Source organism: Coregonus clupeaformis, chromosome 29, assembly GCF_020615455.1.
Source record: "Coregonus clupeaformis isolate EN_2021a chromosome 29, ASM2061545v1, whole genome shotgun sequence".
In the NCBI taxonomy this organism is placed as follows: domain Eukaryota; kingdom Metazoa; phylum Chordata; class Actinopteri; order Salmoniformes; family Salmonidae; genus Coregonus; species Coregonus clupeaformis.
In genome coordinates this window covers 51241904-51261143 of record NC_059220.1, presented here as the reverse complement: position 1 = coordinate 51261143, position 19240 = coordinate 51241904, and the positions used below count along the sequence as shown (strand labels likewise).

At 45.5% G+C, this 19240-nt stretch overlaps 1 protein-coding gene across 1 annotated transcript in view; it reads left to right on the top strand.

Annotated features, from left to right (window-relative positions):
- Window positions 1–19240, top strand: part of ros1 (c-ros oncogene 1, receptor tyrosine kinase) — a 102748-nt gene extending 83508 nt beyond the window's left edge. The window contains exons 15-20 of the mRNA XM_045209227.1: window positions 5501–5598; window positions 8755–8847; window positions 15635–15736; window positions 16074–16208; window positions 17138–17228; window positions 17593–19240. Coding sequence (XP_045065162.1) covers window positions 5501–5598; window positions 8755–8847; window positions 15635–15736; window positions 16074–16208; window positions 17138–17228; window positions 17593–18759 — 1686 coding nt within the window. The 3' untranslated portion in view covers window positions 18760–19240. The remainder of the gene's footprint in view (window positions 1–5500; window positions 5599–8754; window positions 8848–15634; window positions 15737–16073; window positions 16209–17137; window positions 17229–17592) is intronic.

Genomic DNA, 19240 nt, shown 5'->3' with positions numbered 1-19240 from the left:
TGCCGGACTGGACACACACACCACTGGTCTGGTGCGAGGCGCAGGCACGGGCCGGACCGGACTAGGAACACGCACCACTGGTTTGATGCGAGGAGCAGGAACGGGCCGGGCTGGCGACGTGCACCACTGGCTTGGTGCGAGGAGCAGGAACAGGCCGGGCCGGACTGGCGATGCGCACCACTGGCTTGGTGCGAGGAGCAGGAGCGGGCGGGCCGGGCTGGCGACGCGCACCACTGGCTTGGTGCGAGGAGCAGGAGCGGGCGGGCTGGGCTGGCGACGCGCACCACTGGCTTGGTGCGAGGAGCAGGAACGGGCCGGACCTACTGCGAAGGCGGACTGGAGGTCTGGAGCGGAGAGCTGGCACAACCCGTCCTGGCTGGCTGCCCAGTTTCGCACTACACGTGCGGGGCGCTGGCACAGGTCGCACTGGGCTGTGCACGCGCACTGGCAATATAGCTCGTAGAACTGGCACAGGATATGCAGGACCGAGGAGGCATACTGGAGACCAAGAGCGTTGAGCCGGCACACCCCGTTCTGGCTGGATGCCCATCTTCGCACGGCACGTGCGTGGTGCTAGCACAGGACGTACAGGACTGTGCCGGCACACTGGCGACACAGTACGTAGCTCCGCATAACACGGAGCCTGCCCAGTCACACGCTTCCTCGCGTGAGTACGGGGAGTTGGCTCTGCTCTAACACTAGGCTCCGTCAACCACCCTTTTAGCCCCCCCAAATTTTTTTATTGGGGCTGTCTCTCGGGCTTCTTCCTCGACCGGCGTCCTCTGTGTTGCCGTTGCTCCTCTCCTGCCTGGGTGTTACGAACCCCGTACTGCAGAGCTAACAACAAAGTTAGAGCTTCTTGTTCAATGGTGGAATAGTTTGTCTGACATTTGTTAAATTTCCGTGAAAAATAACAGACAGGATGGTCCACTCCACTCTGGTCCTGCTGTAGTAGAACAGCACCAGCACCTCTGGCACTTGTATCTACCTCCAGTTTAAACGGTCGTTCAAAATCTGGCGCAGCAAGAACAGGAGTACTACATAAGAGTGCTTTAGCAGTGTTGAAAGCAGTACTACAATCTTCAGACCATACACATTTTCTCGCCGGACTGAGCAAATCCGTTAATGGAGCAACTACCGCAGATACATTTTTACAGAAACTACGGTAGTAGCCAACCATCCCTAAAAAGCGGCGTAGCTCTCTTCTGGTGGTAGGTGCGGGAAATGCATTTATAGCTGAGACCTTGGCATCTACAGGGCGCACCTGACCATGGCCGACCTGTTTACCGAGATAAGTAACAGTGGCCTTCCCAAACTCGCACTTTGCTAAGTTCAGGGTTAGAGAAGCGGCTGCTAGACGTTCACACACTACCCTTAGAGTGTTAACATGATCAGACCACTCAGTTGAATAAATTACCAGATCATCAAGGTAAGCACTACAATTAGGAACTCCAGCCAATACTGTGTTAACCAGGCGTTGGAAAGTGGCTGGTGCGTTTCGCATCCCAAATGCCATGACAGCATATTGTAGGAAGTGATCTGGGGTCACAAAGGCAGAGATGTCGGAGGCACATGAGGTTAACGGCACCTGCCAGTAACCTTTTAGAAGATCTAGTTTGGTTACATAAGTAGCAGCACCAACAGTATCAATACAGTCATCCAATCTGGGTAACGGGAACGAGTCGGGCACTGTGACCGCATTGACCTTCCGATAGTCCGTACATAATCTGGATGTCCCATCAGGTTTAGGAACCAGAATGCATGGAGAACTCCAAGGACTTGAACTTGGCATAGCCAGGTTATTCTCCAGCAAATAACCGACCTCATCCCTCATTATCTTTCTTTTAGAGACGTTGACACGATAAGCATGTTGCTTGATAGGTGCAGCGTTTCCAACATTAATGTCATGTTCTAACACATTTGTGCATGTAGGAACATCATTAAAAAGACATGGAAAGCTGTGTAATAGTCTCACAATATCATCTGACTGTCCGTCCGTTAAATGAATCAGGCTTGACGGGAGAGACAGCAGCATCTCTGAATTGGGCAATCTAGCACACTGCTGCTGAGTATTGCGCAACTCCAACCCATCTCCGTCCACATCATTAACATGACCTCCCACTACAGCTGTAGCAGCAATAGAGCTCCCATCACCCACGACGGCCAAAATATTCACATTTACCTGGACTACATGGCGGCAGTCATGAAGAAGAGGTCAGCCTTCAACGAGGTGAGGGGGTTCCTACATCGCTGCCGGGACACCAAGTTCGGCATACTCTACCCAGCAGTGCTGAAGATCACTACTCCCTCCGGCGAGCAGAAGACATTCGTGGACCCAACCAGGGCCAAAGTATACATCGTCGCGCACCTACATCCATCCACTGGAGGAAAGACAGCATTCGACTAGCTAGCCATTGTATGCCCATACTCTGCCCCTGGCCCTAATACACTAGCCATGCTAACGCGACTAAGGACCAACTAACTAGTGAACTCATCTCTTGATGAGAAACGTGCCTCCACCCTGCCAAAAAATGACAATTATTCTTCCATTAACTTAACGTTATGAACAATGATGGTATGTACTGTTTATGGTGACATGTTTTCACAAGGACAATATAGTTTGAATAGTATTTTATTTACATGGCACAATCAGCTTTTGCCAACTAGCTGCAGCTGGACAGCCTCAGTGCTAGGTGGTGCGGTACTAGTTAGCCTTGTGGCTACCTAAGACTAGCCACTGAGCTCTATTTCCATGCCTTAATAGGATTCCCTACCAGTATACTGTGGACATGTTTAATGCCTACAAGTTTTTTTTTCTCTTTTGCTGTGATTATAGAATTCTCACTAAAGTCCTCTTGCGCTGTTTAGAGACAGTGATGCATAATATATTTAACTCTGACCATACCGGCTTTATCTCAGGTAGGCAATCTTTCTATAATATGCGTCGGCTATTTCATATTCTTTATTCTGCCCACTCTACTCAACAGCCAGAGGTCATCATCTCTCTTGATGCTGAGAAGGCATTTCGACCAGGTTGAGTGAGAATATGTATTTGGGGGGGGCTACTTCCTTGTTCAAGCAGGTTAGGAGAATTAAGGTAGCAGGTCAGGATAATTAACGTGGCAGGGTAGGATAACTAATGTAGCAGGTTAGGATAATTAACGTGTCAGGTTAGGAAAACTACCATAGCAGGTTAGGATAATTAACATGGCAGGTTAGGATAATTAACATAGCAGGTTAGGATAACTAATATAGCAGGTCAGGGGAACTAACATAGCAGATTAGGAGAATGAAGTTAAGGTTAGGAAAAGGGGTTAAGGTTAGGCTTAACTAAAATGCTACAAGGAAGTTGCCAAGTGCTAATATAGAAGAGGTGGCAGGGTTTCCCTGGGCGTTTCGTCCCTGGTCTTGGCCAGGACGCTTCTCGACCCTTCTTGAATTTGGCTGGTCTGCAAAACCATATCATTATCATATTTCCCAGCATGCGCTTTTGCAGTTGGATTTTTGCACAAAGATAAATAGCATACATTTTTCTAATGTAATCCAATCTGTTAGTTGTATTTATTGCACCCATTACTGAAATGGTTGTGTAGGCCAGCCCAACAGATAACTTCACTTTTGTCAACACTCTATGCAAAAGGTTTTATTGTCTTCTTAGGAATTCAGCCTCCTCCGTTTTGCTCTCACCATCCCCCATTATGTCACACCTCTGTTGTGATAACATCCTGTAGGTCTGATATCTGATTGGAGGTTAACTTTACAGCAATACTATTGATCAACAACTCAGATTTTGAATCCAAACATGGTCAAATGGTGATAAAAGGGTCTTAGCGTCATTGTCTTTTTCTCTTTGTTCCTGACCTGGTGTGGGGAGATACACTCTCCCTTTCCTCTCCAGGGATTCTTGGGGGCATGGCTTTTCAGGCTTCCTTCTCTCTCTCCCTCTCTGATCATGCCTAGAATAATGTCTTGTAATGGTTGTTGATGCTTTGTAACTTAAGTGTATGCCTTGTATGTGAATCCATTTATTTAACAGTTGTATTAAATCTGTTTGCCTTTAGAGTTCCATTCTCAGACCTTTCTTGATCTTTCTATTACTGTAACTAAACAATAGTCCTGCTTGCTAAATCCTCTTTATGGAGTCAAATCAACATTAATTTATTTGAGAAAAAAAATGAACCCCCTTTTTCTCATATCCAATTACGATCTTGTCTCATCGCTGCAACTCCCCAACGGGCTCGGGAGAGGCAAAGGTCGAGTCATGCATCCTCTGACACATGATCCGCTAAGCCGCGCTTCTTAACACCCGCTCGCTTAACCTGGAAGCCAGCCGCACCAATGTGTCGGAGTCAGCTTGCAGGCGCCCGGCCCGCAACAAGGAGTCGCTAGAGCACGATGAGCCAAGTAAAGCCCCCCTGGCCAAACCCTCCCCTAACCCGGACGACGCTGGGCCATTTGCGCACCGCCCTGTGGAACTCCCAGTCACAGCCAGTTGTGACACAGCATGGGATTGAACCCCAGGCTGTAGTGACGCCGCAACACTGCGTGTTGTTTAATAGACTTTGTTAACATAGAAATTACATACTCTTATTATGGGTCGAATGTGAGATATGTATATATAATATCATATACTGTATGATAAATATTACCCACTACAGTTGTTACAGTTTAGATGGTTTAGGTAGTCTCATTTATTAATCTTTCTAACCCTGGCAGTCATTCTGGATGCAGATTGTCGGAATCCACTCTGGCTGGATTCCGTTTAGGAATTAAACATCACTTTGCAAGCCAAAACACAACGAAGACTGGCCACCAGAAAAACACAGCGAAGGCTGGTCACCAGCGAAAACACAACAAAGGCTGGTCTGCCAGTGAAAACAAAACCAAGGCTGGTCTGCCAACATAACCAGCTAGACCATGCTGGTCAGCCAGCCGAACCAGCTAGACCATGCTGGTCAGACCAGCTTGACCAGCATTCGCCAAGCACTGACCAGCATAGAAAAGCATGGACCAGCTTGAAATGTATGATGGTCTATGCTGTTTTCTTCAGCAGGGTCACCCCAGAGAAAGAACCCCTCAATAAACGTTTTTTTTTTTGAGTGTAGGGGTACTTTATTGAGTAGACTAAAATATTTCAGTCTGAAAGCTAACAGAAGAACAACAGAGGATACAACAGCTGTTTGGCTACTCTGCTCTGCATTACACATGTCTCCCTATTTTGTTTGGAATCTGTTTAACAGTTGGTCTTCTGTTTATCGGTTTGATTCTCTGTCTGTCTTTCTGTGTCTACTTGTTGTCTTGTGTGTAGCAGCTTGAATGTCTGTCCGTGTGTCTGTCTGTCTGCCCATCTGATTCTCTGTCTGACTTCTATCCTATCTTTTAGTCTGTCTGTTTGATTCTCTGTCTGTCGGATTCTTTGTCTATACATCTGTCTGTCTGTATCTCTGTATCTGTCTCTCACTCTCTGATCTCTCCCTCTCTGTCTGGTATGTCTGTATAGGAGCACCCCTCTAGTCTCTCCATGGTGGACCTGCTCAATGTGGCCAGAGATATCGCACAGGGATGCCAATACCTGGAGGAGAACCAGTTTATACACCGGTAGGCCTACTGTGGTAGAAAAAAATACATGGACTTACACTACATGACCAAAAGTATGTGGACATCTGCTCATCGAACATCTCATTCCAAAATCATGGGCATTAATATGGAGTTGGTCCCCCATTTGCTGATATAACAGCCTCCACTCTTCTGGAAGGCTTTCCACTAGATGTTGGAACATTGTTGCTGGGACTTGCTTCTATTTAGCCACAAGATCATTAGTGAGGTCGGGCACTGATGTTGAGCGATTAGGCCTGGCATGCAGTTGGTGTTCCAATTCATCTCAAAGGTGTTCGATGGGGTTGAGGTCAGGGCTCTGTGCAGGCCAGTCAAGTTCTTCCACACCGATCTCAACAAACTATTTCTGTATGGACCTCGCTTTGTGCACGGGGGCATTGTCATGCTGAAACAGGAAAGGGCCTTCCCCAAACTGTTGCCACAAAGTTGGAGGCACAGAATTGTCTAGAATGTCATTGTATGCTGTAGCGTTAAGATATCCCTTCACTGGAACAAAGGGGCCTAGCCCGAACCATGAAAAACAGCCCCAGACCATTATTACTCCTCCACCAAACTTTACAGTTGGCACTATGCATGGAAACCCATTTCATGAAGCTCCCGACGAACAGTTATTGTGCTTACGTTGCTTCCAGAGGCAGTTTGGAACTCGGTAGGGAGTGTTGCAACCAAGGACAGACACTTTATACGTGCTATACGCTTCAGCACTCGGCGTTCCCGTTCTGTGTGCTTGTGTGGCCTAACACTTCGCGGCTGAGCCGTTGTTGCTCCTAGACGCTTCCACTTCACAATAACAGCACTTACAGTTGACCGGGTCAGCTCTAGTAGGGCAGAAACTTTACGAACTGACTTGTTGGAAAGGTGGCATCCTATGACGGTGCCACGTTGAAAGTGACTGAGCTCTTCAGTAAGGCCATTCTACTGCCAATGTTTGTCTATGGAGATTGCATGGCTGTGTGCTCAATTTTATATACCTGTCAGCAACGGGTGTGGGTGAAATAGCCGAATCCATTAATTTGAAGGGGTGTCCACATACTTTTGTATATATAGTGTAAGTGTGTGCACATAGTGTTCACATATAGTAAAACCAGCACAATATGCCGTGACAGACACATACTCTTTCTTACACACATACTAATTTTACCCACTTATACACACAGGCAAACACACGTGCGCACGCACGCACGCACAAACACACACACACAAAGACACAGTCCACCACATTCACACCCTCCCAAACAAATGCAAACACATTCTCAAACTACAACAACATATGGGTGTCCACATACACTCACCGGCCAGTTTATTAGGTACACCACCCTGTTCACGAAAATTGATCACTTTGAGTGATGTGGCCATGGCTTGCTATATAAAGCAGGCAGACAGGCATTGATGCATTCAGTTGCTGTTCGATTGAACGTTAGAATGGGCAAAACGAGTCGGTTATAGTCACAGCTGTGTATATTCCCCCTCAAGCCGATACCACGACGGCCCTCAAGGAACTACACTGGACAACACATCAACTGTAGTACTCGCTCTTCAAACACTCTCAAACTATTTCTCTCCCTTCCGGGATGGCTACAAGGACATCCCTTGCCTTCCCTTCGGCAAATCAGATCATTACATTTACATTTTAGTCATTTAGCAGACGCTCTTATCCAGAGCGACTTACAGTTAGTGAGTGCATAATTTTTTTTTCATACTGGCCCCCCATGGGAATCAAACCCACAACCCTGGCGTTGCAAGCACCATGCTCTACCAACTGAGCTACACGGGACTCCATTCTGCTCCTCCCTTCTTATAGGCAGAAACTCAAACAGGATGTAACCTATTCAACGCTGGTCTGACCAATCGGAATCCATGCTTCAAGATTGTTTTGTTCATGCGGACTGGGAAATGTTCCGGGTTGCCTCTGTGAATAACATTGACGTATACACTGACACGGTGTGCTCAGCCCCCTCCTGTACTCCCTGTTCACCCATGACTGCATGGCCACGCACGCCTCCAACTCAATCATAAAGTTTGCAGACGACACAACAGTAGTAGGCCTGATTACCAACAATGGTGAGACAGCCAAAAGGTAGGAGGTGAGGGCCCTGGCGGAGTGGTGCCAGGAAAATAACCTCTCCCTCAACGTCAGCAAAACGAAAGAGCTGATTGTGGACGTCAGGAGACAGCAGAGGGAGCACGCCCCCATCCACCTCGATGGGACCGCAGTGGAGAAGGTGAATAGCTTCAAGTTCCTCGGCGTACACATCACTGACAATCTGAAATGGTCCACCCACACAGACAGTGTGGTGAAGAAGGCGCAAATTCGGCTTGGTCCCTAAGACCCTCACAAACTTTTACAGATTCACCATTGAGAGCATCCTGTCGGTCTATATCACCACCTGGTACGGCAACTGCACCGCCAGCAACCACAGGGTGGTGCGGTCTGCCCAACACATCACTGGGGGCACACTGCCTGCCTGCCCTCCAGGACACATATAGCACCCAATGTCACAGGAAGGCCAAAAAGATCATCAAGGACATCAACCACCCGAGCCATGGCCTGTTCACCCCGCTATCATACAGATGGCGAGGTCAGTACAGTTGCATTAAAGCTGGGACCGAGAGACTGAAAAACAGCTTCTATCTCAAGGCCATCAGAGTGTTAAATAGACATCACTAGCCGGCCTCCACCCAGAACCTCACCCTGAAGTTGGTCACCGTCAATAGCCGGCTACCACCTGGTTACTCAACCCTGCACCTTAGAGGCTGCTGCCCTATGTACTGTACATAGACATGGAATCACTGGTCACTTATGTAATGGAACACTGGTCACTTTTATAATGTTTACATAATGTTTTACTCCTTTCATATGTATATGCTGTATTCTACTGTATTCTAGACAATGACACTCCGACATTGTTCATCCTAACATTTATATATTTCTAAATTCCATTATTTTACTTTGACATTTGTGTGTATTGTTGTGAATTGTTAGATACAACTGCACTGTTGGAGCTAGGAACACAAGCATTTCGCTACATCCGCAATAACATCTGCTAAATATGTGTATGTGACCAATAAAATGTGATTTGATTGGAATTGAACACACACACACCTCTGTAAGGTTCTTCTTGTCTTGTCACTTTGCAGGGACATTGCAGCTCGGAACTGCCTGCTGACCACCAAAGGACAGGGGAGAGTGGCCAAGATAGGGGACTTTGGAATGGCCAGGGACATTTACAGGTACTGCCATCACGCAAACTCTTTAAACCCAGCTACTATAAAGGTATACCTCTTTGGTCTGGGGTGGTCTGGCGGTCTGGGCCGCTGTACAAGCATGGGTTTGAGTCCGGCCTACTGCTATTTCAGCACTCTCTCTTCTACATTTCACCTCTATCCAAACATGACAAAATACGGAAGGAGTGGGACTGTCCCAAATCTTCGCCCAGGTCTAAAGCTGTTTGCACTCTGAAGCAGGTTCTCATCAAGGATTTGTCTGTATTTTTCTCCATTCATTGTTCCGTCTATCTTTACCAGTCTCCCAGTCCCTGCTGCTGAAAAGCATCCCCATAGCATGATGCTGCCACCACCATGCTTCACAGTAGGGATGGTGTTAGATGGGTGATGAGCTGTGCCTGGTTTTCTGCAGACATAGCGCTTTGCATTCAGGCCACAGACAGGGTGTGGTACCTCGTATGTCTAAAGTTTAGTAATGATGTTAGGTACAGTGGGACTTTTTGTAAAAGGGCTTTATAAATGAAAACATAGCAATGTATCAACCTACGTGACATCAAAGTGGGCCAACCAACTTTCTGGTAGAGAATGCAGTGATGAGTACTAAAATTGTTGCCCGTAATAAAGCACAGAGTGCTATGATAAACTGCATCTAATGGCTTTAATGAAGTGGCAGTTGCGTTCATATAGATGATGTCGCCATAGTGTAGGACCGATAGGAACATCGACTGAATAATCTGCTTTCTACTATTTAGCGAGAGGCAGGACCTATTTCTATAGAAGAAGCCCATTTTTATTCTCAGCTTCTTAACTAACTCATCAATATGCTTTAAAAGACAGCTTTTCATCTAACCAGATGCCCAGATACAGTATTTGTAAGCACATACATGATCAATATGGACACCATCCAAAGTACATACAGTATGCTTAAATCATCAGACTTATTTTTATGCGCTCTAGAGAACAACATATACTTAGTTTTACCTGCATTCAGTACTAATTTCAGGTCAGTAAAGTTTTTCTGTAATACAATGAGGGCAGACTGTAGTTCAGATAGAGCCTGGTCAACCGTGGGAGCAATAGCATACACAACAGTATCATCGGCATACATGTGCAGGTACATTATCTTTTACAAACAAGTCGATATTGTTAATGTAAACAGTAAAAAGTACAGGACCCAGAATCGACCTCTGCGGGACACCATTCATAATATCCAGGAAACCTGATTTAACACCATTAGTAGATATGAATCGAGTTCTATCTGTCAAGTAATTTTTCAACCAGTTACATGCAGCCTGGTCTAGGCCAATTGAGGAAAGCCTCTGAATTAGCAGTGAGTGATCAACATTATTGAAAGCCTTTGACAGGTCAATGAAGAATGCTGGCACAATGCTGCCTTTCATCCATACAGTTAACCACATAATTTATAACTAGGGATGCAGCAGAGATAGTGCTATGACCTGGTCTAAAACCCGACTGAAAGTTTAGAAATAGGTCAATAATTATTTAGGTCACAAGGGTCACTACCTTTGTTAAGAGGTAGCACATGAGCCACCATCCAAACCTTGGGGATAGTACCAGATATAATTGTCAGGTTAAAAATATGGATTAATGATTCAACAATCAGAGGGGCAGAGAGCTGCAGCAAAAATGGATCAAGCATATCAGCTCCAGTGGATTTGTTTTTACATCAATCTTAAGCAAGGGATGTAGCACATCACAGATAGTAAATTGTTGAAATGAAAACAAAGATTCACTGAAATGTACTAGATGTTATTAACTTGATGTTATTGATCATAATTTGTTATTGAAAAAATTCACTTATATCTTCACATCACCTGCCATGCTTGGAGAGTTACTTATCAAATATAACTCAGAGGGTATTCTTCAATGGAAGCTTCTCTAACATCAGATATGTACAGTGCGGTATCCCTCAGGGCAGCTGCCTTGGGCCGTTACTTTTCTTTATTTTACAAATGATTTGCCACTTGTCTTACAAGAAGATAAAATGCTGATGATTGCACAGTCTACACATCAGCACCTACAGCCAGTGAGCTCACTGATACTCTTAGCAAGGAGTTACAGTCAGTGTCAGAATGGGTAATTAACAATAAACTGGTCATAAATACATCTAAAACCAAAAGCATTGTATTTGGTTCAAAGCATTCTAGACCTAAACCTCAACTGCAGTTGTGCATAAATGGTGTGACCATTGAAGAAGTTGAAGAAGCTGAACTCCTTGGAGTAACATTGGATGGTCAGTTATCAGGGTCAAGTCATATTGACAAAGTTGTTGTGAAGATGGGGAGAGGTATGTATGTCTGTTATAAAAAATATATTCTGCATTTTTTACACAAAGATCAAGGCTTTGATCTTGTCCCATCTTGATTACTGTCCGGTAATATGGTCAGGTGCAGCAAAGAAAGACTGCACTTGTGTCACGCCCTGACTCTGGGGACTCGTATTTGTTGAGTCAGGGTGTGTATTTTTCTGTGTGGTATGTTCTATGTTGCATTTTCTATGTTTAGATCTAGATCATGTAGATCTATGTTGGCCGGTGTGGTTCCCAATCAGAGGCAGCTGTAGCTCGTTGTCTCTGATTGGGGACCATACTTAGGTAGCCTATTGGCACTAGTGGGTTGTGGGATCTTGTTCCGTGTTAAGGTATGTTGTGTTGCCTTGGACTTCACGTTTCGTTTTGTTTGTTATTTTGTCGTTGTGTTTGATATCTAATAAACATGTACGCATATCACGCTGCGCCTTGGTCCGTCCCGTCTATAAACAAACGTGACAACTTGGCTCAAAACAAAGCAGCACACCTTTCCCTTAACTGCACACACATAAATAACATCAACAACATGTATGATAGTCTTTCATGGACTCTGGAGCAGTGGAAACACGTTCTCTTGAGTGATGAATCACGCTTCACCATCTGGCAGTCCGGTGGACAAATCTGGGTTTGGCGGATGCCGGGAGAACGCTACCTGCCCCAATGCATAGTGCCAACTGTAAGGTTTGGTAGAGGAGGAATAATGGTCTGGGGCTGTTTTTCATGGTACGGGCTAGGACCCTTAGTTCCAGTGAAGGGAAATCTTAACGCTACAGCATACAATGACATTCTAGACAATTCTGTGCTTCCAACTTTGTAGCAACAGCTTGGGGAAGGCCCTTTCCTGTTTTTGCATGACAATGCCCCTGTGCACAAAGCGAGGTCCATACAGAAATGGTTTGTCGAGGTCAGTGTGGAAGAACTTGACTGGCCTGCACACAGCCCTGACCTCAACCCTTAGTTGTCCCTTGGTGTCTTTCCTGTATATAACTCTTATTTTACTTGTCATTTATTTGTACGTTTTATGTGGACCCCAGGAAGAGTAGCTGCAGCATGTACAGTAGCTAATGGGGATCCTAATAAACTAAACTAAACCCTCCAGAAGGAGTCTCTTCACAGTCCCCAAGTCCAAAATGAATACATGGCAATGCACAGTTTTATACAGAGCCATGATTGCATGGAACTCCCTTCCATCTCCAATTACTCAAGCAAACAGAAAAATTACCTCTAAAATACTGACTAACAATAACTCATGGAATGGTGGACACACACACGCACACACACAGACACACTCTAACACACGCATCATGTTTTAGTTGTATTGTTTGTGTTATTTTTTAGTTGTATTCTTTGTATATTGTTTTATTTGGGTGACTTTCCTTGGCTATCAGTGTATCAGTGTTTAGTTACTTGTCATGTTTTGTGTTTTTTGTGGACCCCAGGAAGAGTAGCTGCTGCTTCTGCAAAGGCTAATGGGGATCCAAATTAACAAATAAATGCTAAATTGGCGTCCATCTGCCTGAGAAAAAAAGATGGGGTATTTAGAAAATTCTGTTGCTATGAAAACGTTTTTTTTTTGTTATGATGAGGACACCTCATGCCATTTCAAGACATGGAAATGGTTACAGAAATGGTACCACATAACTCCACATCCAGGTATGAAGCAGTCTTATTATTAGTGTCTATCTAGAGTAGGGGCTTTGAAAAATGTCTTGCCTAGAGACCCCCGCCCAGGCAAACAGCCGACCCAGGGACCCCCATCATATGTTAGCAAAACAATTGTTATCATGTCTTATCATCAGGTGAATGATAATGGCAGTAGAAGTAATCTACATTTTAAAATGAATAGATTTGGTAGACAGTTTCATTATTTTGACCTCCCCACAGATCATTGGAAGAGGAAGTATAAACTCATAGTCATAAAAACATAGTCTATTAGCTATGCATTTTCAGCAATTCTACACAGTTTGGCATGGCGCTGAGAGACAATTTTGCAGTTTTAAAGCTAATTTCCTGCAATTCTATGCAATTTGCCATGGCTAATGCTGTGTTCCTCTGCTCAATCATTATAACAAAATCAATGAGCATGAGCCCTGAATGCCCAGCTTTTGAATTTTAGATTCTCCATGACTATCTAGCTTTTATTTGATTGTTAGTTCTCGAAGATCTTTTCTGCATGCTTTCTATCTGGTTTTGGTCGTTTAAGTTGATACTGAAAAGTTTTTTCCATCCCGAAAATGACCACTTAGACCAGTGTTTCCCAACCCCAGTCCTCGTGTACCCTCAACAGTACACATTTTCATTGTAGTCCTGCAACACCCCTCATTCAACTCATTGAGGGCTTGATCATTAGTTGACAAGTTGAATCAGGTGTGCTTGTCCAGGGTTACAATGAAAACGTGTACTGTTGGGTTTACTCGAGGACCAGTGTTGGGAAACACTGACTTAGACGGCCCGCCTAAGAATTTTCTATAGATAACAAAACCTGTAATTAGCTCCAATGACTGTAATTTACTCCATGTTAAAGGGATAGTTTGAGATTTTGGCAATGAAGCCATTTATTTACTACCCCAGAGTCAGATGAACAGGAACTGTTAGCATGTGAACTGTTCCTGTAGACTTCCAGTCATTGCAGCAAGCCATATTCATAAAATAATTATTTTTCATATAAAAAATCCCCCCAAATCATTTTTTATATATAATAATTGCAGACATCCTGCAGCACCTCTGCAGACCCCTAGGGGACCGCAGACCCCAGTTTGAAAACCCCTGATCTAGAGAACACAGGCACTGTTCCCGTAGCTACCAGAGTTATCTGGCTACCTAGCTACGCTAGCCTGCTGTAGCACATAGTTAGCTAGTGGTACAACCAACAGAAAACAGCACATTTTTACATTCAAAGTTAGTAACTAGCTAGCTACTAACATTATTTAACTGTAATAAACAGGGCATTGTGGAATAAAGATAGTTAGCTAGATAGCCTAGCAGTAGCTACAATATTTGCAGGGAAGAAAATACAAATACAATACATGTGTTATTTAATTACTTCTTATTTTTTGGAAGGGGCTGCGAATATATTTTTATTTATCTCTGTGTTATCTTGTACACTTCTTTTTATTTTTTATTTCATTAGAGATGTTGAATTTTATTATTTTACTTTTCAACTCTTTTGACAAATAAAATCATGTTTATATAGTAAACACTTGGGGAGAATTCCGCCGCGAGTTAAGAGCGCATAAATGGAACGTAATTCCCTTTTCATGCACTTTTCTCTCTACGTGTACTCTGACTTTGAATTTAAACATGAGAATTAATTCCCTACTAATTCCACCATCTTTACGCACGAGGAAACAATAAATAAAGTCGAGCGAACCTGCCGGTTCCAAGTGGGAAAAGCATCTGGTTAATTTATTTCGATAGAACCACCATGCACTGTAATTTATAAATTGATAAGAGCTATTGATAACAGCTAGGTAAATTAGTCATCTGTTTGGAGAAGGGGATTGTAAATACACATATCCTAGCAATTGTTTTAGACAATTTTTCGTTATGATCCCTGGAGACAAATGTAAAACCAGTCATATGGAAGCAAACAGAAATTCACATCAACATGACATGTATTGCGGCCCCTTTTCCACAGTGAAGTAGGCTATAAATAGCAGTGCTGTTATTCCGAATTTGAATTTTCTGTCCTCAGAATTTGCAGGGAAGAAATTTGGAGACCCAGGCTTTTCTCAGTATCATGTTAAATATTAGCCACTGTCGGGAGCCACCATCGGTAATACCCACATACATTTATAACTAACTTTAGTGTTAGTTTCCTTTAAATTGTAGCTTACATTTTGCATAATTCCCTTCCATTACGTTTACCTTTCTTTCCTCTGTCACATTTGTGTAGTTGTTCCTGAGGTTCACTAGCAATAGTGGGTCATATTAGGCTATCGTTGTAGAATAATTATGGAACTCAGACCGCACTTAGCAGCTTAAACCTGGAGCTTGGTGCATGGTTCACGACGACTGGACCTTTGTCATACAGTTCCATGATGAGTAAGGGTAGATTTATAGGACTATTGGGGCTGTAACAATGGTGAGGTGTGATTGTCAGGATAACTTAATGGCATGTCTCAGGCATTCAGGATCCTTAGTCTCCACCGAGTGTTGTTAACACCCCATGTTCCCCTTATACTACATTGGATGGAGAACAACTTTTGAGTGTTCAGAGATAAAACACTTAAGTTCTTCCAACTGGCATGGAAGTGGCTAGAGTTCAGAGGTTGAAGGATAATTAGGAGTCTGAAACTATCTTATTTCTCCATTTATTTTCCTACTTTTCTTTCCATCACTTTCTTTTCTCTGTTTTCATCCCTTTTTATAACTGCTGTGCTGTCAATAAAGTCAAGCAGCAGGTCTAACAAGATCACCCCTGTGTGTGTGTGTGTGTGTGCGCACGGGTGTGTCTCCACACAGGGCGAGCTACTACAGAAAGGGTGGGCGCGCCATGCTGCCTGTGAAGTGGATGCCTCCCGAAGCGTTCATGGAGGGGATCTTCACGTCCAAAACGGACACGTGGTACGTTCCATTGTAAATCACTCTCAATGATGTCTTAGTTCTCTTGAATTTCACCCTTCCAGTCTACCTCACCTCCCTCTTTCTGTCCTTCAATGGAACTTTCTATTTTTCACCTTTTGAAAGCCTCCTCTCTTTTACTCCATCTGCAATCCTCCGTCCTTCCTCCCTCCCTCCTTCACCCCTCACTTTGCCCTTATCACCCTTAAGAATTACGATTCTCTCTCCCGTCTAAAAAATAAATAAAAAGTATTCCTCTCTTGCTCCTCACCTACCTCTCTCTCCCCCCACCCTCTCGCTTTCCTTCTTCCTCCCACCTCTCTCTCCCACTTTCTCTCAGGTCCTTTGGGGTTTTGCTATGGGAGATCTTCTCTCTGGGATATATGCCCTATCCCAGTCGCAGTAACCAGGAAGTGTTGGAGTTTGTCACCAGCGGTGGAAGGATGGACCCTCCCAAAAACTGCCCAGGGCCCGTGTAAGTCCAATATACACCTTGAACAATCACACACCACCCAAACACATGTAGCAGATGTGAGCTAGCAGGCTAGTAAAGCACTAGGAGCCATCATGTGGTGACGTCACCTTCCTTAAGATTGAAAGCGAACTGTCGCTCAGTCAACTTCCGGGCCTGTCTGAACTGTCACTCACATAGGGATGGAACTTACTCTGTTACATACAGATTACACACACACCCTCACACTTACAGTATACTGTTTTCAATCATGCACACACATAGAATGCAGACATACACTGGGATACAAGCGTACAAACACACAAAACACCCATAACTTCTCAGACTTGCATCACGTTCTTGCCCCTCGCTGATTTTTCACGCCCCCTCCATGCATGACGAACCGCTTTTATCGTCCAATTCTCCTTTGAACTCTCCCAAATGGCAGATTCTTTGCCTTTTTATCACCACAGAAAAGCCTAAATGTTTCTTCTTTGATCGTTTTTTCCCCTGAAAAATAAACACAGTCCCCATGTGGTACAATGAATCTGCGTCACGAAGGGCTCACAATAGGCATGTCACATTGCCAAATAATATTACACAAGAGTAATGATTGCAAGTCAAATCTAATTAAGAAACAAGCTTGATTTTGTAGTGACTTGGGGGGTACCCCAGGATTCCGCTTGACCCCTACTGACTTTTCAACGGTAATCACTCAAACTAGCGGGATGTTACATTTCATTCAGAATGTTTTGTATTTAATCAGTCTTGTGGTATTATGACGGGGAGGCGGCACTTTTGATAAAGTGTGCGTGAGTTTGTGTCTAAAAGTGTATTAGCGAAGGGGGAAATATGCCTTTTAATTTTCTGATGTGTTTATCAATTTGTGCAAAGTTCAAATAGAGGAAACGTTTTTGATTGTGCTTGGTGTCGTGTGTGTGTGTGTGTTTCAGGTACCGGATAATGACACAGAGTTGGCAGCATCAACCGGAGGACAGGCCCAACTTCTCCACCATCTTGGAGCGGATTGACTACTGCTTACAGGTAGGGAGTTTGAACATCGAGAGTCAACACCCATCTGCACTGGAACTGTGCTCAAGTATTAATGTCTGTTTGACTACCAAGAGGTTATTTTATTATGTAGGACTATTTTAAAATGTGATACAGCTCATAATCTGTCTGTCTATGTGTAAATGCTGTATTCCTTTTGGGATAGTTCTGTCATCTAGCCTTAACTTAAGCTCTAACTTCTAAAATGAAGTCAATGTTGGTTGCATTAGAAGTGACATTTTGAACTCTACTTTGATAAGTATGTCATTTTCTACAAATTCAGTCTTTGGTAATGTTAATGATGTCATTACTCGTTGTTCGCCATTGTTAGTATCCAATGCTCCCCTATCCTCTCCAGGACCCCGATGTGGTGACTGTTACATTGCCTGTGGAATATGGCCCCCTCCCCGAAGAGGAGGAGCGGGTGCCCATGCGCCCTGAGGACCCCACAGCCTCTCCCCTGCTGGTGTCCACTCAGATGCCCGACGGAGAGGGCCCTGCACCGGCACCCTCTGCCCCCGACCCCAACGAGGAGAACCGAAGAGTCGAGCAGCCCCTCCTCCTTTCCAGCCAACCCCCCGAAACTGCCAAGCCCCAGGCGATGGCGCAACAACCCCAGTCCTACCCCAACCCTCACCCCCAGACCTTCCCCACGACCACCATCACAGCCACCTCTTTCATCTCCACCTCCAAGGCGCCTCCCCCCATCTCCATCCAGCAGCCCAACCCAGAGGGGGGCCACATCAATCTGGCCTTCACCCAGGGCCACCCTAAGGATAAGGAGGGTCGCAATGGGAAGCCCACCAACCTGTGGAACCCCACCTACGGCTCCTGGTTCCTCCAGCAACAGCAGAAGAAGCAGCAGCAACAACAGCAGCAGCAGCAAATGCAGGGAGGCATGGGCAGTGGAGGTGAGGGGGTTGTAGGTGGGAGGGTGCCGGGCGAGGGGCAGCAGCACCAAGGGCGGACTGTGGCCGAGGCGGCGGGGACCCTGGGTCTCCAGCAACAGCAGCACAAGCAGCAGCAGTTCCAGCCACCGTATCCCTTCCATCCGCAGCAGCAACAGCAACAGCAGATGCAGCTGCAGCAGATGCAGCTCCAGCACCACCAACAGCAGCAGCAACAGCAGGGGCTCTGCAGGCCCCTCTTGCCCCCTCCGCCTCCACCCCAGGCCACCTCCTCGGATATCACTGCCCCTACCCCTTCCCCGCTCCTGTTGGATTCGGCCACTCTCCCCCCAGTCCCCCTCTTCAGACTTCGCCACTTCCCCTGCGGGAACATTGGCTACGGCTACCAGGAGCAAGGTTTGCCCCTGGAGGCGACCCACCACCACCCCAACCCTGTCAACCCCCCTCCTCCCCCGCCACCCGTGGCCATCCAGAGAGGAGTGGCGGGGACCCAGCTGTCGCTGAGCTGCTCGACGATGGGCAATTCCGAGGACAGCCGCCCGCTGCTGGTCACCATGGGGACAGTGCAGGACCCCACGCTGCCCCGGATGGAGGGCCACAATGCCACGGTGCTTTAGACCAACCCCGACCTCCATCTTGCTTTTTGGCTCCCACCTCGGAGACCATGTGTACAGGCAGCCAGACTAGATGGTACACCGCACAACATTGTGTCAGGACAGTACCCGCCGCCTTACGACCCCCCCTCCTGTCTCGACACCTTGGTTTCATCCACAGATTGGATCGACCCATTGGATTGACCCATTTTCACCTGGCCGATGAGTCCAAAAATCTCTAAAATGGTTGCGGAAATGCCAATGGGGTAACTGCCTAGCGTTTCCAGATTTCTATGAAGTATGACCTATAATTACTTACAATATGAGTGAAATAGTTTTCCTTCCAAAAATGGGTAATTGAGTATGTTAAAAACCAGCTGCATACCCCAACAACAGAATGGTGTGGGCTTATACCAGTCATAAACAATATTCACGTAAGTAGCTGCTGATTGGACAGCTCATCCTCCTCTAGACCACTGATTGGCCAGCTCATCCTCCTCAGGGA